At 35.9% G+C, this 19,801-nt stretch overlaps 2 protein-coding genes across 2 annotated transcripts; one reads left to right on the top strand and one right to left on the bottom strand.

The window, feature by feature from the left end:
• Positions 1–2,560: 2,560 nt before the first annotated feature.
• Positions 2,561–9,061, top strand: LOC127934578 (protein ADM2). Its single transcript, XM_052532057.1, has 2 exons — positions 2,561–2,803; positions 7,145–9,061. The coding sequence occupies exons 1-2, from the start codon at positions 2,733–2,735 to the stop codon at positions 7,518–7,520; spliced, it is 447 nt and encodes a 148-aa protein (XP_052388017.1). The 5' UTR covers positions 2,561–2,732; the 3' UTR covers positions 7,521–9,061.
• Positions 9,062–10,159: 1,098 nt separating this feature from the next.
• LOC127934001 (lipase maturation factor 2) lies at positions 10,160–19,801 on the bottom strand. Its single transcript, XM_052531163.1, has 15 exons — positions 19,568–19,801; positions 18,468–18,721; positions 17,430–17,458; positions 17,022–17,212; positions 15,741–15,919; positions 15,508–15,646; positions 15,039–15,173; positions 14,864–14,969; positions 14,692–14,788; positions 13,814–13,996; positions 13,454–13,622; positions 13,216–13,327; positions 12,369–12,477; positions 10,979–11,379; positions 10,160–10,859 (listed from the first exon to the last, which is right to left on the bottom strand). Exons 1-15 carry the CDS (start codon positions 19,659–19,661, stop codon positions 10,850–10,852), a joined length of 2,208 nt encoding a protein of 735 aa, XP_052387123.1. The 5' UTR covers positions 19,662–19,801; the 3' UTR covers positions 10,160–10,849.

Genomic DNA, 19,801 nt, shown 5'->3' with positions numbered 1-19,801 from the left:
TATACCATGCATAGAGAAAATTCTCAATATTAAACTGAGTATACATACAATATGCTACAGAAGCAGTGAACTAGTATTTCAAACACTCCTGGAACATGCTGTACTTTTCATATAGCTTGATATATAGTTTGATATAGCTTACTATTCTTACTAAACAGTATGAGAAGTATTATAGTATGATAGTATGCATATCCAAATTCAGTGTCAAAGCACTGAGTGAACATACATGTGTTGCTCCAGCAGGGGGAAGCAAAGGGAAAATGTCATTGAAAAAGACTTTCACCATCCAACACAGCACCAACACACTCCCAGGGCTCTAACATCTGCTGAACACTAGATTTATGGAGAATTAAAAAACACTTTCACACATATTTAATCAAAAGACTCGACTCCAAAGGGCTGTTAGCACTACATTGTGAAACCTTGTGAAGCAGTGTTTGGATAAGAAGTTGAAATAATGACCTTGACCATTGAAACATCAGTGCAGAGATGTGATTGGTTGATTCATCTTTCAGGGCACCTGCTGATGGGCTGAGATTGGAGGAATGAACAGGGTGAGAGGGACTGTAGTACAGTAAAGTACAGTAGCGGTCCTCAATAGACTGTTGTGTCTTATTGCGGTCAGCCTCTCAGTGTCTCTGTAAGAGAGCAAACAGAGAGAGTCTATATTGTGTTCAGGTGTTGGATCAGAGGTCATTTACAACAAAATAGGACCCCTGAACTCTTAAAAATGGCAATCTACTTCAGGAGGGCAGTGTTTGCAACCTGGAACCAAAATAAAGGACTGTCTAAATACATTTGTTTGCATATGCACACTAAATTAACATGGTTCCAAATTCAGTCTAAATTTGAATAAATATAGCTATTTTGGAAGCAAATGCTAGTTTGTTATTATTGATTTAAAAAAAAAAATGGGGGTGGGGAGTATATAACTTTAGTAGCAGGGCTGAATGGTTGAGCTTGATGAATGCACTCAACAATGCAGTATAATATTTTTGGGGGGTAAAAAAAAATCTGAAAACGAATGGAGGTTGTTTACTTTTTTATTATTGCATGCAATGCAGTAGAAATTACTGTAAAATAAATGGGTGTCAACTTGTATTTTGTTTTTTTCTAGATATTCTTAATCTAACATCAAATAGTGTTGAAAAACAAAACATCTATGTTGAAAAAAACATTCTAGATGAATATATCTCATCTGAATTTAATCTGAAACAATACAACATATGAATTCTACAATACAATTTTAATAAGATTATAGTCATATTTTTCTGAGTTTCATATTATAATAATGAAGAGAAGAGAGACACTTGGACAGACACACAACACAATACACAAGCAGGCAGCTCTGTCTGAGAGAACCGAGGCATGAATGCAAGCGTATCCTGTTGCTGTCTGACCCATGACGCAAAACACACACACACACACTCCAGCTCAGGAGGTGTCTGCAGAAACCAAACCAGTTCAAGGGCTAATGCTAATTATTTATATTGCATGAAAATGAGTTACATATCAGTCCTGAAAATCATTATCAATCATAAGAGTAACAATACCAATACACAACAGAATTCCAACATTTTGCTAAATGCATCTATTTAGTAAATTAAACTAGTAAAATAACTTTTTTCAAATAATGAGGCACCCAAGTCACCCATCATTTATGAGACTGCGATACAATAAACATCCTAAACTTAAAAAAAAAAAAAAAAAAAGACAACCAGAAGTCTCTGAACAAACTTGGCCTTTATGCTGCTAAGGTATAAAAACACAATCATGCAAAACGACAATCGAAAAGCCTTGTTTAGTGCTGTTATACGGTTTGCTTTGCTTAAAAAAAAATCACACTGAGGTCAAAGTCTAACTGTGAAATGAGCTTAAACAAGATTCACAAGAGAGACACCAAAACACACAAGCATCAGTGACTGTTTAAAATCCTCTTTAAAAGGGCACAGGACACAGTGAGCTCTATAAAACTGAACACACACTTCTGTTATCGTCTCTGACCTTTAAATTAAGCCACAATGTCACACCTGACAGCGCAATTATATTTTTATATCATGACACATACTCAAAAAGGCTTGGCATAAGCTGAACACTTGAAACAATATTTCCCTCGAGAACCAGCGTTCATACAAGAGTCTCATACTCATATAAAGATCCAGCAGGAATAAATGATCTATCTATCAAATAATTAAATAATATACATTTTATTCATATTTGACCACAACATTATCTATCTATCTAGCCATCAAATAATTTAAATGTTTTACCACAACATTCTATGTACCCATCTATTGAATAATTAAAAAATATAAACTGTATTAATATTTTCTTTCTTTCTACCTATCGATTTAAAAAAAATTATAACAACATTATAGTTAATTTTAGTTAATCAAGCGCCTGTGGAGTCTCAGAAGTCTATATTGGGATATGAAATAATTAATTGCTGTAAGGAGGATACATAATAGCTACTGATTCATAATAACTGTAGTTCAGCTAAGTGCAGCACGTGGAGTGTCGGTTCTCCCGGGTCTCCTCCCTCTCGGTATTTAAGCATCTGCTCCATCCTTGAGAGCCTGCAGTTTTCTGCGATTTCAGTCTTACACACGCGTGATTACATGAAGTGAGCGGGAAACATCGGTATCCTCTCCATATCAGAGTGTCTTTTAAAGTAAGGGGTGAATAAGTTCAACCTCATTCTCTGGGACTGTAGGGGAGAACCAGCTGCTGGCATGAAACCTCTGCTGCTCGTGTGTGTGTTTCTTCTGCCTCTGCAAACACTCGCGCTGCCGCTGCGCAACAGGTGAGAGACGCGCGCGCCACACATCTGACGTGTGGAAGCTGCTGTATATATACATTATACAAACACTGTGTTCGATGTTCTCAGTATAACTAAGGCTAAGGTTTATGTAAAACTTGTATGCAACTAAATCTAGTAATAAAATATCGTAATTGTTAACATTAGTCAATGCATTACCTAAAATTAACTTATGAGAAACATTTACATAATTTATTAATTTTTGTTATTGTTCATGATAGTTCACAGTGCACTAATTTAACAGATGCAGCTTTCACTAATGCATTTTTAAAATGAAATGTTGAAATTGACACTTAGGAATAATAAATGTTATGATTCATTGTTAGTTCAGGGTTAATAAATGCAGATAAATAAAGCCTTACTGTAAAGTGTGTTACCATTACTCTTATGTAAATAGCAGACATGACAGATTGCTAAGCTAAAGTTTAAGTATGTTCATGGCAAGTCATTTTAACATTCATAATCTATTGTCAGCATTGACCATATTTGTAAGCAATACATATTTTAAATATCTTCTACAATATAGTGAATTAAATTTTCATTTTGTCAATTCAGAAGTTAAAAAACAAAACAATTGTAACTATAACATGCAGTGTTAGAATTAATTGAGGTAAATCGGGACAATTGTTTCTAATGGGATGACTGGTAAATTGCTATCCTAAATTAACCCTATTATTGTAATAAATACAATTTTCTTATGAATAAATATCAGTAAAGTAAATATTAATATAGTAACTAGTTGCAAAGGAAGGTAAATAATACTATGCAAGGAATAAGTACAAGTGAACATTGAATACTTGTGTATTCAACTGAAATAAGTAGTCTATTAGTATCCAAAGAATGTGAAACTGAAGAAGATACTAGACACTTTCGGCTTATTTTACTAGTATAATTGAGGATTATTAATGCTATTAAATAAACATACATGGAAAATTATTATACGGAATATATGTTAAAATGGCTTGCCACATAGGTGTGTGTGTGTGTGTGACCTGTAGCTCTGCATGAGATAATGTGTGTCACTTGACTGTCTGCATTTGGCACAAGGAGCGCAAAAGAGACGTGCCACCTGTAACGTAGTTTCTCATATTTCCCCATCGTGACCACTTACTCACGATATGGATCAGGCTATTTCTAACTCTGACGTGCAGGATGCAACATAGAATCACGCCTTCAACACAATCCACATACCTCCAAAAGTTTTGATTAAATTGCATTACTCTTAAATTGCATTGAATATAAACTATTCAGTTAAGTGGCATTCATTTTATACATAATTATATCTACAAAATGCAGTTTTTAAATGGTAAAACAGTAGATATAATATTAGATATGCTGAAAAACATACAAGTATTTGTACTAGCTACTGGTTCACTAAAGCAGTCACTTATAGCAAGTAGTTGCTAAAATGTTTATATTCTGAAAAAGCACTACTGTGTTTGTTATCAGATGTGTGACATCATTTTATTGCTATCACTCAGTGTGTCCATACCTTCTGAGGGTTACTTCACCTGTTGGTTTGAGTTTTGTCACCTCAGTGGCTCCCCCTCCTGATGGGTCGAGGCAGTTTTTCTTATTAACAATAAGTCTGTGGCCTTCAAAAGTGAAACAAGGTTACAGGATAAATTTGAACACGCAGTGAGTGCCTAATGTGAGAAAAGGTCAAACAGATGGTGTGAGGTAACAAGCAGCAAGTGATTTAGGACTTTAATGTTCAACTGGAAATTAAATCCTCTTTTGCGTACACACTCGTGTAAGGGCACAATGAATTTACGTAAGGTGGATTTAAGCAGTTTTTCCCCCCAAATTAGCCCCTTGAGCACTCTCAGTGAGTGGATTGCAACATCATTCTTAACAGTTTGTGCGACTAAGATGGATATTTGTGCATGCTAACATCTCTCTCTCAGGCCCAATGCAGGGCACTAATGTTGGATCTCTCTTTCTCTCTCTCAAACTGAAACTTACAGACTTCCTCATTGACTAGTCGTCAGAATAAAAAATCAAAATACATCTCCTCTTCTTACTCTACAATCCAAGAGACTCTTCACCTTGTATGCTGTCTTCCATATTCACAGACACTTGGGCGTGTGTGTGTAATCTAGAATCAGAGACTGAAGTGTATGAATGGAGCAGTGAAACCGTAGGACTTTAGCTTGGGGAAGAGGCTTAGTAGGGCTTATGCTGGGACGGGGTGATGGAGAAACTGTGCTTGGCTGCTGCTCTCCGGCCTGATTTCAATTCAGTATACACTTATGATGCACAGGGACTTTTCTTATCTAATCATACATATGACTACAACAAAGGGTGTCAAACTAATTAAGATAAGAAGCCGGATTTCATCACGATAGTGTAAGTGAAAGCAATTAAAGTACAAAGTGCATGTAACAGGAAGAAGCTGAAACCCAAAGGCAAGAGTTCACTGATAAAAGAACTCCTGAATTTGAATCAAATTTGAACTGTGTCATCAAAAAGGAAAAGGGGCTGAATTGGATTTTTACGTTTATATTTAAGAAAGTAGAAACGTTCAACATTAAAAAAGTAAACATTTCAATGTTTAACTAGAAAGGAAAGTTTGTCAATATAGAGTTTGAATGCTGGCTTGACAAAGACTTGTTTGAAAGTTTAGGAAAATAAGTTTTAGTTTGTGGGTTTATAGACAGAACAATGAACAGAATTATAGAATATCCAAACAATCAATAGAACAACAGACAGAACGACAGATCAGTAGATAGATAGAACGCACCAAATCGATTCAGGCAGACAGGCAGACTAAAACATTGTTGAAGCTCTTAATGACGTAGATGTGTTGTTCAGGAAAGGTTTGACAGCATTTAGGCTGATGGTGACCTTCACAAGAGGGAAAGCAGTGTGTGTTTTGTTGTTAAGCAGTGTGTGTAGCGCATGTTAAATGAGGAATGTGTTTTGGAAACTCCAATGATTCCAGGCTTGTTCAGTCTTTCCTGCTCTGGCCCACATTTAATGATATGAAGGAGCAAGTGCAGCACACACACACACACACACACACACACACAGTCAGACCTGTACTGACGCTGAACCCCGGCGGTCCCACATCTCCGGTTCTGCTAACAGACTCACCACATAATGCCAGCTATTCACTGCACAATACATCTGGCACCTAAAACATGTCTAGTATCAATGGTTGTGCTATATTTTCCAACAGGTTTGCTATCACAGACGTCAAACTGAGTACTAAACAAAGGTTTGCGTGGGTTCCGGTTGACTTAATTAATGCAATCATTTAACCAATTTGAGTAATAGAAGTGTGTTATAGAAAAGGAAAAGAAAAAGGAAAAGATACAGTGTGTGTGTGTGTTATGGTACTGCATCCAGACTAATCCTGTTCAGAAACATTCTGATTCAGATTAGGTTTAAATTTAAAGTACTAACTTATACCCCACATTAATGCATACCGTAAACACATACACTGACACACGGTCTGTAACACCTACACTCGGACACATACATGCATGCATTAATACAGATACTCTGATATCATGATTAGAATTTACAAATATATAAATATATCTGCATAAAAAATTATAGTGTGATATAATATTTAAATATCAGAAACATCATATACATATTATTATTATTATTATTTTTCCAAATGCTGTCCAAACAGCTTACCATTCATGAAAACTGTAATACAACTTTTTTTCCTAAAAAGAAAAAACAATTTAAACTCAGAAATGTCAAATAATCGCAAATAATTACAAAGAAACAAGAAAAACCTATCAAATTAAACTTGAAATAAAAAAATAAAATAAAAAAGACAGGAATAATATTTTTTCCTGTAAACATTTTCAATATTTTACTAAATTTATCATTTTGGACAATCAATTTTTACAGTGTAGTGACACAGCAATTACAAACTTTACCTTAAATAACTCTTTTACAAATACAATAACTAAATTAATAGCAAATATAGTGCCAAACACCACATAACATAACCCTCTAACACAGTCAGAGACCTCAGCCTAACAATTTTATATCCCTTATTTTTCCTAATCGATATTTAAACAATGCTCAGAATGCCTCCTGAGGAGCCAGACTGAAGAAGGAGTGTGTTGTAGAGTGAGGGAATATTAATGCATGCCACAAATAGCTCAGACTACAGCCAGAGAAACGCTTGATTAATAACAGGCTCCACCTAAATTGGTCTTAATGCTGCAGAGCCTCTACTTTAATACTTAACCTAAGTCAGCTTCTATGTGGAAGTCTGAATGATGTTTTTAAACAGACCTGGTCAATGCAGGCATGTGCTCCACTGGAGGTCAACCAGATTATTTCTCTTTCCCTCACCAGATCGAGTTTTCCCAGCAAACCCGGAAAGCTTTCAGAAACACAGGGTGATATCTTCATGGAAACCATCACCATTCCTTCAATATCTTCGAGTGTCGGGGCAAGGGAGCGCCGTGCGGTCTGGAGGGCCCTCCTGCATAAAGGACCCCCGTTGAAACAGACCAACACAGCAGCCAATCAAAACAGGGAACCTTTCCAGGAATATCGGCATGACCTCAGAGGATCACGCAGTCATCCACAGGGTCAGCGGATGCGTGTGGGATGCGTCCTCGGCACATGCCAGGTACAAAACCTCAGCCACCGTCTCTACCAGCTGAACGGCCCAAACGGACGGCAAGATGCACCAATCAATCCCAGAAGTCCACATAGTTATGGATAAGACTATGACCACACAGCAAAAACCTATCCAGAAATATGACAACAGAAGACCACCGACACCAGCGGGGAACAAACTCAACAAATGGTGTAATCAATTGACAGGTGTGCTGTCATGAGAAATCATATTCTCTTGATCGCTTGAAATAAGAGTTCAAAGTGCTTACTGTAACGTCCCCTAAACAAGCATCTGTTAAAGCAACTCCTTACGAACGTCTGCAACTCTGACGTCATCTAACATTAACACACAGTATGATCTCCAAGATTAACATGCAAGCTTCTATTTCAGTGTTCAGAAACTTAGCCTGGCCTGGTTTTTGCAAGAAATTGATTAGTATTTACATTTCGATTTTCACCGCAATGTCTGAACTGTCTGAGAGCTGCTTCTTCAGCCTGGACAGTTGAACTCAGGTCAGTTCAGACAATGCGGTGAAAATCAGAGATAAAGAAAACCATATACTGTTCAGTTTCTTGCACAGACCGATCATTTTGTGTCTTTACACATCAATGAATCGTCACTGGCCGCAGGGTTTCATTTGGTTTTGTTTGTGTATGTTTTATGACCCTCAAAAAACATGATTCCCATCCACTCTGCAACGGTTTGAGTTAAAAATCTCTGTTTGTGTTCTACTGAAGAAACAAAGTCACCTACATCTTGGATGTCCTGGGGGTAAGCAGATAAACATCACATTTTCATTTTTGGGTGAACTATCCCTTTAATGGTAACTGTTTTTAAGCATGTTTCCTGAACTGTCCTCCCATCAGCCATTGGCTGGAAAATCCTCAAACTCACAGCACTGGCTGAACCAGTGTCAACTTGTTAGGCCGCTCAAACCAACAGAGTTATGTTACAAGCCTCAGACCCACGCTGTTTACACGCTTCAGGGAAATAGAAGTCTTACTTACAGCTGTCTCTGCATTTTACACTAGGATTGGAGACAGCATTTTCACTTCGAATAATTACACACAGCCACTTTGTGTGTCCACATACCTTTTGGGATCACTGTATATTCCCATTTAAACTTTAAAAATGTTTCTTTTAAACATAAAGCACTTTAAAAGTGACATGATCGATTTCCTTCTTTAATGCCATTGACTTGAATGGAAGAAATGTTATTTAATTCTAAGTTAACAAAAGCTTGTGTAAATATTGTAAAGGAAGTATTTAATGACTGTTTGTAGTTATGTGTCAGTGCTGTGCATTTTAATATGATTTAGCGGTTTCAATAAACAAAACAAATGCAAATGGTTATTGTTTTTGTTTGTTAGGGTCATGTGGGCAGCTGTAACAGAATGCAGACACATACATGCGCAGATCATTACCACTGTGTGACATGACTGATAATATTATCAATAGCCCACCATGACACTTATACTAGAGTACTCAGACACTGAAAAAAAAAAATAATAATAATACAAATGTATATATCTTAACTGTGGAGAAAAACAGCAAAAAGAATAAGATAAAATACACCATTTTTTATAAACAGTTACACTACTGTTTCAAATGGTTGGGGTTAGTAAGATTTTTTAATGTCTGGTATGGAGTGAGTTTTGGTTCTTTATTACATGCGAGAAAATAAAAGATCTGAGAGAAAAAAAAAAGTCCATAGTCTGTAAAGTCTGTAAAGTCTCTTTTGCAAATAAAGGCTGCATTTATTTGTTAATAAATACAGTAAAAACCTTAATATTATCAACATTAAAATTGTTTTCTATTGTAATATATATTTTAAAAATGTAATATATTCCTGTGATGCAAAGCTGAATTTTCTCCAGGGTTACATGATCTTTCAGAAATCAATGTTGAAAACGGTTGTGCTTCTTAATATTTTTGTGGAAACCATAATACGGTACTTTTTTCAGGATTTTTTGATGAATAGAAAGTAACAAAAACAGCTTTTATTTGAGGTAGCAATCTGTTATAACATTATAAATGTATTAACTGGCACTTTTGATCAAACACTTGCTGAATAAAAGCTTTGATTAATAAGTAATGGGTATTTTTGCCTACTGGTACTGTGCTAATAATGAGTTTTCAAGCATAGCCTACTATTATTTTGACATATAGTGGCATGCTTCCTGAATATCTGCACATGCATTATAGTGTTTTTATGCTTTAGTACTAGTAATAGTCAAAAAAACTTAAATATGTTATGATTCATTGGATTAGTTTTTGTCGTGGCACCAATCTCAAACATCTAGATCTTCGTCGAACAACACAATCTCAGCTCAACCATGAGGATGCTGAACCTGGTCAGTATCTGACATTCACCTCAGTGACACCTCAAATAATGTCTAGTTTTCGCTCTGTGCTCAATAAAAATGGGTGAAACTAGAAAGCATCCATGAAACTTTGGCACTTTGGAATTTTCTTCAGATAAAACTAAAGAAAATAAAGTTAAATAAAATGATAAAGGTGAACAATGTGTAAAAAAAAAAAAGAAAAAAGTTGAATTTAAACTGTGGGAATCTTTCCTACAATGTAAAATAAAAATACATATTAATTATTACCATCCAAAACTTTATCTCATATATTATTACTGTATTAGAATCTTATGTCTTTGTATGTATTTTTAAGATAAAAATGAATTTTACTTTAAATTGTTTAAAATTAAAACTTCTTTGGAAATAACAGCGCTCATGTCAAGGTTTATTTTTCTACGTTTATTACAAATGTTACAAAACATTAAAGCGCAGTGTTGTGTTTTTGCACATCTTCACTCATATGAACACACCAGACAAGCAATACTACATCACAGTGGCCAAATATGTAATTACAATACACAAATATCACAGACCATAACCAGTTACAGACTGATAAACAGTTTCATGTGGACAGTCGAAGTGAAAGACTATTTAAAAATGTCATATTTTCTGTGATCTAGATTTCTCTGATGCTCTTGGCTTACTGTAAGGCACAGCACATACTGGGCTTCATTCATAAAACACAAGCCGAACAAATGATTGTCTGTCTAAATTGTTCATAAAATCACAAAATAAGTGCCGTTTTTGGAATTAGGTTTCATTCAAAGTGTAATTTATGATTTTAAAAACATCAATTTCCCTCTTCTGTTTAATGAGGTCCAGTATGTGTATTTAAATGTACAGTTTCTTACAGTTATCTTCAGGTCTCGTGGTGGAAGACATTCAGCTTTTCTGTAACATATTATGTAGGGTGCAAAGCAGTTAGTGCATACTGGGAAAAACAATAGCCTACCTTATTTTGCCAAAAAAAAAAAAAGTCAATAGGACAAAAGTTTTGCAGTGTGGCCCTTCAATCGGTTTTAGTTGAACATCCAGGACACCAATGGCTCACTACACTGCCTACATCTCTCAAAACTGCCTGTGAAAACAGAGAAGAGTCAACGAGGTGTAAGTGCTGATGTTTTAGGGTAGATGTCATTACCCTGAGCTGGTATTATAGTCCAGAGTTTCATTTAAAGCCATTTAGAAAAACCTCACTTCCTTTTCCTTAGGCGGTCCACGTCCGTTTCCTCTGTGTTCACTTCCTCTTCGATTTCTCCTTCCTGTTCTTCCTCACTTGTTGCATCTTCTTCCTGCTCTTTTCCATCTTCCTCTGAATCATCCTTCACATCCTCCTCCTCAAGTTTCTTCACATCCTCTTCCGCCACATCGGAGCGCTTCCATCCTGCGGTCTGTTTATCTGCGTGTTTGTTCTGGAGCGAATCCCGCTGGTGATGATGTGCACGTGATCTCAGAGAGTTGAGGAGACACACGGTCGCTGCCGAGCTGAAGAGAGTCCAGAGCAGAAGAGGAGTCGGTATCTCACGCGCATGCTGACCAACAAGACGCAATAACTGCGGCAGCCAAGCAGTCGAGCTGCGCCTCGGAGGAGCTTTATCCTGAAGGACACAAACAGAGAGATCTAAATGACTTTTAAAACTAATCTTTATTAATCAAGACATGACTTTGTGAGGGAGAAGGAGTGAGCAGAGCCATATCTAAAAACCAAAAAACTAGAAATATTTGAGAGTCAACTCTTTTGACTTAAGCCAATAGGCCAGAAACATCATAGCAATGGATAGTAATAACATTTGAAAAAAAACTTTAACTTGTATATTCATACAATTCATAAAAAAAAAAAAAAACTTCAGAACTTTAACTTGTATATTCATGTATTCATTCATTATCTTAAGTATTCATACAAGGCTGCACAATGAAAAAATTAAATACTAATTGTTTTGTGATTTTTTTCTGTAATGTTTATATTATTATTAGTAGAAGTATACTACTATAATAATAATAATAATAATAATAATAATAATTGTATTAAAAACCATTTATAGTCAGTGAATTATAAGCACAAGATTGTAGTTTTTTTTCATAATTTTGGTTGTTTTTTCCTCCCACATTGTCCAGCCCTATATTCATATATAGACTGAAGATAAAATTAATTTTACATTAAATTGTCAGCTACTCAGCTATAACACTCACAGAATAGTAAATATCTGTAAATACCAACACTTATACCAGTGCATGTTTTTTAAAAATATTACAAAGCATTACAGTGGCATGTTTTTGTGTGCAAATAATATCTTAACGCCAGTTTCATTGTGTTTTTCTTCTTCATTTAATCATCTCTCCATAAATAATACAAACACACATTGTCTCTTTATCTCAGCTATTAAATGTCTGTATTTATCTATGCTGGTGCATGTTCAAGTAAAATGATAAAAAAATACTGTTTGTTGAATCAAAATACCCTGCAGATAGACTTAAGGTCTGTTTGTTCTCCTCTGAGGTTATCGACATTTAAAATGTGTCCCAATTTTTAAATACCCAAGTCCCAAATAATTACATGTTCACTTTGGACAGCAGACTTGTTTCTTACCTTTAAACCATGTTGAACCAGCATCTGTTCAAGGTAAGAGTCGCCGAGGTGCACCATGGGATAGAACTCTTCCACGTACACCCGTCTCCACCATCTCTGAGGATATGACCTAAACACAACCAATATGACAAATTCACAAAGACAGAAAATGCAACCAATGAGGTTAAAAATAAAAAAAAATAAAAATAAACATTAACTGAAAAATAAATAAATGAATAATAATAATATAGAATTGCAGTGCTAAAATAACTATAACTAAACAAATTAAACTAATAAATAAAATCAAATGTTAACTAAAAAATGCTAAAAAACATATATATATATATATATATATATATATATATATATATATATATATATATATATATATAGTAAATTTAAAAGTAAAAGTAATTTTAAGTTGATTAATTAAAAACTAATACAAATTTATAAATATAAGTCACACCTGAGTATAAGTCACATCAGTCCAAAAATACGTCATGAGGAAAAAAACATAAGTCGCACTGGACTATAAGTCGCATTCATTTACAGCCAAGAACCAAGAGAAAACATTACCGTCTACAGCCCTCTCGCGGCTAGAGACGGTAATGTTTTCTCGGTTCATTTTTCTCAGTTCATGTCAAATTAATTTTGATAAATAAGTCGCACCTGACTATAAGTCGCAGGACCAGCCAAACTATGAAAAAAAAGTGTGACTTATAGTCCAAAAAAAATACGGTAAATAAACATAATTTTAACTAAAATTAAAACAGAAAAAAATTTAATAAAGAATATATAAATATAAATCAAAATCTTAAAATAAAAAATAGAATAAAAGTAAAGGAAAGGAAAACTGGTGCACACTTACCCGTCCTCTTTGGGCTCACTAAACCAGTATTTGTAGCGGTGAGCTCGGAGGTAAGCAGGAGGCTGTTTGCTGAACGGATACTGAGACTCATCTGTCTGAATAAGTCTGATCACTGCACAACACACACATGGAATATTTCCACAGTATAGTATAGTACATAACATTGCATCTTGTTCAGACTGATGCACTTGATGCATTTAAATCTCATGCATGCACAAGCAAACACACGTGGTCTCACCGTCTCGCTTGCCCTGCAGGAGTCTGTGTAGGAGGCTGCTGAACCAGGGGCTCTGTGTGTGCGGCCCAAGAGCAGCAAACCACATCTGCCAGTCCAGCCTGGGCTGGTGCGGAGCCACCACAGGGGGCGCTGCACTCATGTTCCCCGGCTTATACATGAACTCGATCTCCTGCATACAGTATAAAAACAACAGTTACTGAACACAATCATATATATAAGATATTTACATGTACTGATTTCAGTTACTAGCCAGTATTTCACTTTTTTATTTTAATGTTTTCATATTGTAAATATCTCCTTTACATAAAATGCAATGCTGTAAATCAGACACTAAGCACTTCTACAAATACTTAAACTCACCGTCCATGTGTTGCGATCCATACTGCCTTCAATGACCACTTCTGGACGGCCTCCAACCCCGGTCATTCTCCGGAATAATCCATACGAGTTGACCAGCTGGTAACGGTCGGTCACCTCAAACGCTGTCCGGATCCCAGGCCAGAGGTTACTGTGTGCATCGTACACAATGTTGGTGTGGGGAACCTGCACACACACTTCATTATTAGAGCCATCATTTCTACATAACTTAAAGAGACCGTTTACAAAAATAAAGAAAGAGTTCTGTGTGCACTATGCTTGAAGTGCACAGTGTACATTGCGATAAAGGTTTAAGGTTTGAACATGTGGAAACTTGAATGAGATTTTGACAGAAAAATGTGGAAGGCAAGATTTTCTGATGCTAATGCCAATTACAAAACTCCATGTGAAGTCCTGTTTATGATGGATGGATGCACTTTATTTAGCTTCAAAATCTCAAATCACTGCTATTATAAAGCTTGGAAGAGCAAGGACTTTTTTTTTTTATATATAACGATTGTATTCGTATGAAAGAAGAAAGTCATATACACCTAGGATGGCTTGAGGGTGAGTAAATCATGGGGTAATATTCATTTTTGAGTGAACTATCCCTTTAAGAACACTCAAACAGGAAGTAGTGCTCCTGACATTTCATAAAACTAAAATAAACATTAAGAGAAATAATAAAATATATAAAAAGCATGCTTATTTTATTACAGTCAAAATTTCTAATTTTCATTAATCTTGAAATGCAAAAAACAAACAAAAAAAATTACAAAATAAAATGAACACTAAAACAGAAAATATAATTTTTTTTCAAATCAAAAAATTAAGAAATACTATAAATGTATAATAATGACAGAGACAGGAAGTTGGCTGACCAGACTGATGGCAAACATGGAGACTGTCGCCGCAGTCATAACCGCCCACTGGATCGTGTTCCAGAGACGCCACAACACTCCTCTCACACACGCACACCTGAAACACAAACATCTGTTCTATCAGAACATACGGAGCCAACCAATCAGATGGGAACTAACCCACAACACTCACTTAAACATGGCCGAAACGATCTCCCATGTGAGAGACAGCACACCAATCCAGATACTGGGAACCGTGACCGTCTTCAGAAAGCCGTTGAACTCAAAATAGGTGAATGCTGAGGAAACAAAAACAGATTAATGCACTGAACGACAGGTGAACGGAATAAGACAGTCAAAAGCTTCACCTGTTTTGGAGGAGACGCTCTTATTTTCCCAGTCCACCTGCAGGTCAAAGTATTTGACGCTCCAGTAGCCAAGCAGAGCGTATGAGCCGATCTCTAACATCACGGCCAACCAAGAGAACAGAGTCTGCAACAATGCTGGAAAACAACAACAGAAGAGAACCTGCTTTCACATCTCATCCTAACAGGGCACAACATACATTTCCCTCATCATCACCTAGTACTTAAAACAGCACATAAAAAACAAAAACAAGAAGCAGTATATCAGAACGATTTCTGGAGGATCATGTGACACTGAAGACTGGAGTAATGATGCTGGAAATTCAGCTTTGAATCAGGAATAAATTGTATTTTAAAATATATTCAAATAACAAAACTTTCTGATGTCAAATTTCACTGTTTTTACTGTTATTTTGAACAAACGCATGAAGCCTTGGTGAGCAGAAGAGACTTCTTTCAAAAACATCCATACTGCTCTCAGTCTTCGGCGTGGATCTTCGGAGCCAGAAGTTCACATGTCGGTCATCCAGCAGCGACATGCACAGGGTGATGGTGAGAATATTAAAGAAGTTATAATTCCCAGACAGGATGATGAACACCTGTAGCAGAACCTGTAACACACCAAGGTGTCACATTAATGCACAAGCACAGGGCAGCTTCTCTGTTTCTGATCAAACACACACACACACACACACACTCGCTCACCTGCATGTAGAAGGCGACGAGTCTGTGTCTTCGTATGGGGCTGAAGAACATGAAGGGAACGGCGATCTCGATCACAAACGTTCCCACCACACTGAGCTTCTGGAACCACACCGGCAGCTGATGAGCAAACCAGGCCAGCGGGGTCGGGATACACTGCGTCTCATAGTGATAGGTCACAGCTGAAGAGACAAGAACAGAGCGCTGTTTGACGCTGAACTGACATGAATATGACATGATGTGCATATTTTATTTCAGACATAATAAAAGCAATACATATGTCTAGTGGCAGCACTTTTATGTCATTTAATACAACTTAAAGTAAACTAAAGCTAATCATTAGTGTGGAATATTAGCATGCTGCTTTTTTGAAAAATACATGTGTAAATAACTCTCTCTCATATATATATATATATATATATATATATACACACACACATATATACACACATAAAATAAATTTATTTAAAAAAAAATAATAATAAAATTCACTTTGCATTCCAGAAGAGGCATCTGCTGCCTAAACATTATGCATTTAGACTTACAAATAAAAATCTTAAAAATAATAAACCATTTAATTGTTTATTAAACTGTAAATGAAATCTTAGGCAAAACATTAAAATAAATAAATACATACAATATATTGTATTTATTTTTAAAAAAGGCAATTTGCTCTTACCTATTCAAACTAGTGACATTTTTTTAATAAATGATCATGGAACAACACATTATTTTCAGTTAGTCTACCTACAAATAAATGATTCGCTTACAATCTAAAATAATATTTTTTTAATCCATGACATATCGATTTTCTGTATATTTATACTTCCATTATATTTTCATGTAGCTTTTATTATTATTTTTTTTTTAAAAAACATTTGAAAGAATGTAATAAATTATGGTCACATGATCTCACTACACTGCAAGTTTAATTTATGGAGATTTTTGTTTTTTTTGTTTTTTTTGTTTTTGTTTTTTTAAAGCAATTGTTCTGCAAGTATGCCTTCTTTAGTGGTTTATAAAAATATATATAAAATAAAATAAAGATTCTGTTTCCATTTCATTTGTCAACTTGAGAGCACTGCATTGTGGGACACTGTAACTCGCACTGTGCTTTAACAGGTCATTTGAGGATTTTGTGCATGCAGAATACATACTGTAAAAAAAAAAGTGTAAAAAAGTCCCCTGTTGTTTTAAGTGTAATAGGATATTCTGAACATTTCAGCAGCAAATCAAGACAATTTTGGCACAAATATAATCTCCAAATCTGAGCGGATTCCTCACCGGTCAAGCCCCACCAGGTGGGACAGCGGCTGGTCAGTTTGACGACACCCGACGCAAACATCAGCCGAAACAACAGCCAGCGCACCAGCCAGAAAGTCACGTTATCATGGAGACGCACCTTTGAAGACCAGGGCATTTTCATGGGAGCGATGAGAATGGCCAAGAAGCCCGTCTCCAGCAAGAGGTTATCCCTGAGATCAAGATGTTTGACAGATCTGAAAGTCATTTCCAACTAACACAGACGTGAGACTACCGTAAATAACACTCTGAGTGTCTCTCGAGGTCAAGACTGTTAAACAAGGCAGTTATACAAAGCTATAGACCATTACATAACAAACTTCATTTGGGGAATAAGAACATTTGTGAATCAGTAACACATCTGGTGGTGACAGAAGATCCAGTACTCACCACTGAAAGTATAAGAAGACCTGGCCCACCTATAGAAAGAAGAAGCACTGCATTTCAGTATCTTTTACATTAACTTCTAATCTCACATTTTTCCCCCTTGATAAGTAGTATTCGTGATGAGTATCAATCAACAAGTACAGGTTTTTTTAGGTAAAGGTCAACAGCATGTTAGCTATATTGCAAATATAATATGACAATGAAGTTTAAAAATAGACTAACCGTATTTTTCGGACTACAAGTCGCATCAGTCCAAAAATACGTCATGATGAGTAAAAAAACATAAGTCGCACTAAACTAGAAGTCGCATTTATTTAGAACCACGAACCAAGAGAAAACATTACCGTCTACAGCCACGAGAGGGCGCTCTATGTCTTCAGTGTAGACTACAGGAGAACTGAGCAGCATAGAGCGCCCTCTGGTGGCTGTACACTAATGTTTTCTCTTGGATGTTTTCTCTTGGTTCATGTCAAATTAATTTTGATAAATAAGTCGCACCTGACTATAAGTCGCAGGACCAGCCAAACTATGAAAAAAAGTGCGACTTATAGTCTGGAAAATATGTTTATATTTGTATATATATGTATGTATATTTTGTATTATACTGTATATGTTACTACAGTATATATTAGACACTATATTACCGGTACACAATGTTTTATTCATTAGTGATACAACATAAAAATATCTGCTGGAATTATATTTTTGATTATTTTTTTCTTTTGAGAATTTTACATTCAATATAGTTTAAAGATAGCAAATTAGAAAATTATTTATAATAAATTCACTTTAAATGTACTTACAAATATGAATTATGTAAATATGCGTTTAAAAATGTATGCAATTAAAAACTATGTATATTAATATATATTGGCCAATATTTGGCCATTAGTTTGATTATTGGCATCAGCCAATGACCTGGTTTAAGGAGTTTTTTTTAAAGCTTTTACATGCCATAAGCTACCTGTTCTGTATATATAACACAAGCCAGTGAAAACCACATATTGGTGTAGCACTCATGGCCTCTCACAGAGTCTGTACCTGGTAGAGGGACAGATAGAGTATCCAGAGCAGCAGGAAGACTCTGCAGTCTCTGAGCACCGGCAGAGCCAGAGTCATTAAACTGAGCAGAGCTCCGGTCAGACTCAGCAGCTCCATGCACTGCTGCGTGTCCAAGCCCAGACGAGGACCGAACCACAGCAGCGTGGGAGAATCCTTCAGCTGCTCCACGACACTCTTCCCAGACACCCGCAGCTGCCACCGCGCCGGAAGCACTCCCTCGTTCCCATACAGCCCTAAAGACAAAGAGAGAGAACTCACAAAATGCTTTCTGATTAGTGACCTAAAAATTGGGCAGAATCTGAAAAGTGATTCATTTTATGTCATAGTGTCACTTTCAGTTTCAGATTTTGCAGAATCCTAAAACTTTATTTCCAGGTTTAAGGTCCCACATCGTTTGTGTGTTTATATGACTTTAGGACCCTGCATAGCACTTAATGAATACTATATTCATACACTATGAAATTGTATATATATATATATATATATATATGTATGAAGACATCAGATGCAAAAGCCTGTAAGTGCCATCTGAATTTTTCTCTTCAGCATTTTTATCAGGATCCTATGTTTAGGTTTAGTTATTTCACTTTGATGGCAATGAAAAGCATTTGCTTATAGCCATTAAAGTTAAATAACGGAACATAAACATAGGAGCCTGATAAAAATACTCTTTACATATAGACAGACAGACAGATAGACAGATAGATAGATAGATAGATAGATAGATAGATAGATAGATAGACAGACAGACAGACAGGGGTGTGTGTGTGTGTGTGTTTGTGTTATAAGTGCATTTCTTTCAGGATTCTTTGTTTATGTTCCATTTTTTTCTGATATATAAAATGCATTTGCTCTTTAGTGAAAGTAAGGCTTAAATATTCAAAAGTTCCAGATTTTAATATAGCCTAGTTTCTTAGATTTTACAGTCTGGGTGTTTCTGAATAGGCGTCAACGTGCTCCTTCTAATCTGAGATCTTTTTTTTTTTTTTTTTTTTGCAGACAGTTCTGCAAGATGTTTAATTTCACTGATGAACGTGCCGTTAGTTCAATACATGCAAGTTAAACAACTCTAAACTCACCTGGAATCTGTACGTAAAGAGACGCGAAGGCAAACATATAAACAGCAGACAGGCACCACAAGAACATGTGGCTCGGCAACCTTATTTCCCCCATTATTTGTACAATAAACTCCTAAAGGAAACAGATGGACTTGGAATCCTCAAGATGGAGATCAGGAAGGTTTGAATACACAGAACTGACTGAGTGAGCGACACGTCTGACGTGCTGGAACAGAGAGCGCGCGGTTTACCAAT

The sequence above is a fragment of the Carassius gibelio genome, chromosome A18, assembly GCF_023724105.1.
Source record: "Carassius gibelio isolate Cgi1373 ecotype wild population from Czech Republic chromosome A18, carGib1.2-hapl.c, whole genome shotgun sequence".
NCBI classification, from domain to species: Eukaryota; Metazoa; Chordata; class Actinopteri; order Cypriniformes; family Cyprinidae; genus Carassius; species Carassius gibelio.
This window is presented reverse-complemented; position numbering and strand designations above follow the sequence as displayed.

Excerpts from the sequence above, each read along its gene's own strand:
- LOC127934578 (XM_052532057.1), top strand. The coding sequence starts at position 2,733 with ATGAAACCTCTGCTGCTCGTGTGTGTGTTTCTTCTGCCTCTGCAAACA. Across the intron at positions 2,804-7,144 it reads GCGCTGCCGCTGCGCAACAG|ATCGAGTTTTCCCAGCAAAC; the intron begins GTGAGAGACGCG and ends TTCCCTCACCAG.
- LOC127934001 (XM_052531163.1), bottom strand. The coding sequence starts at position 19,661 with ATGGGGGAAATAAGGTTGCCGAGCCACATGTTCTTGTGGTGCCTGTCT. Across the intron at positions 18,722-19,567 it reads TCTTTACGTACAGATTCCAG|GGCTGTATGGGAACGAGGGA; the intron begins GTGAGTTTAGAG and ends CTTTGTCTTTAG. Across the intron at positions 13,328-13,453 it reads CCTGCAGGGCAAGCGAGACG|TGATCAGACTTATTCAGACA; the intron begins GTGAGACCACGT and ends TGTGTTGTGCAG.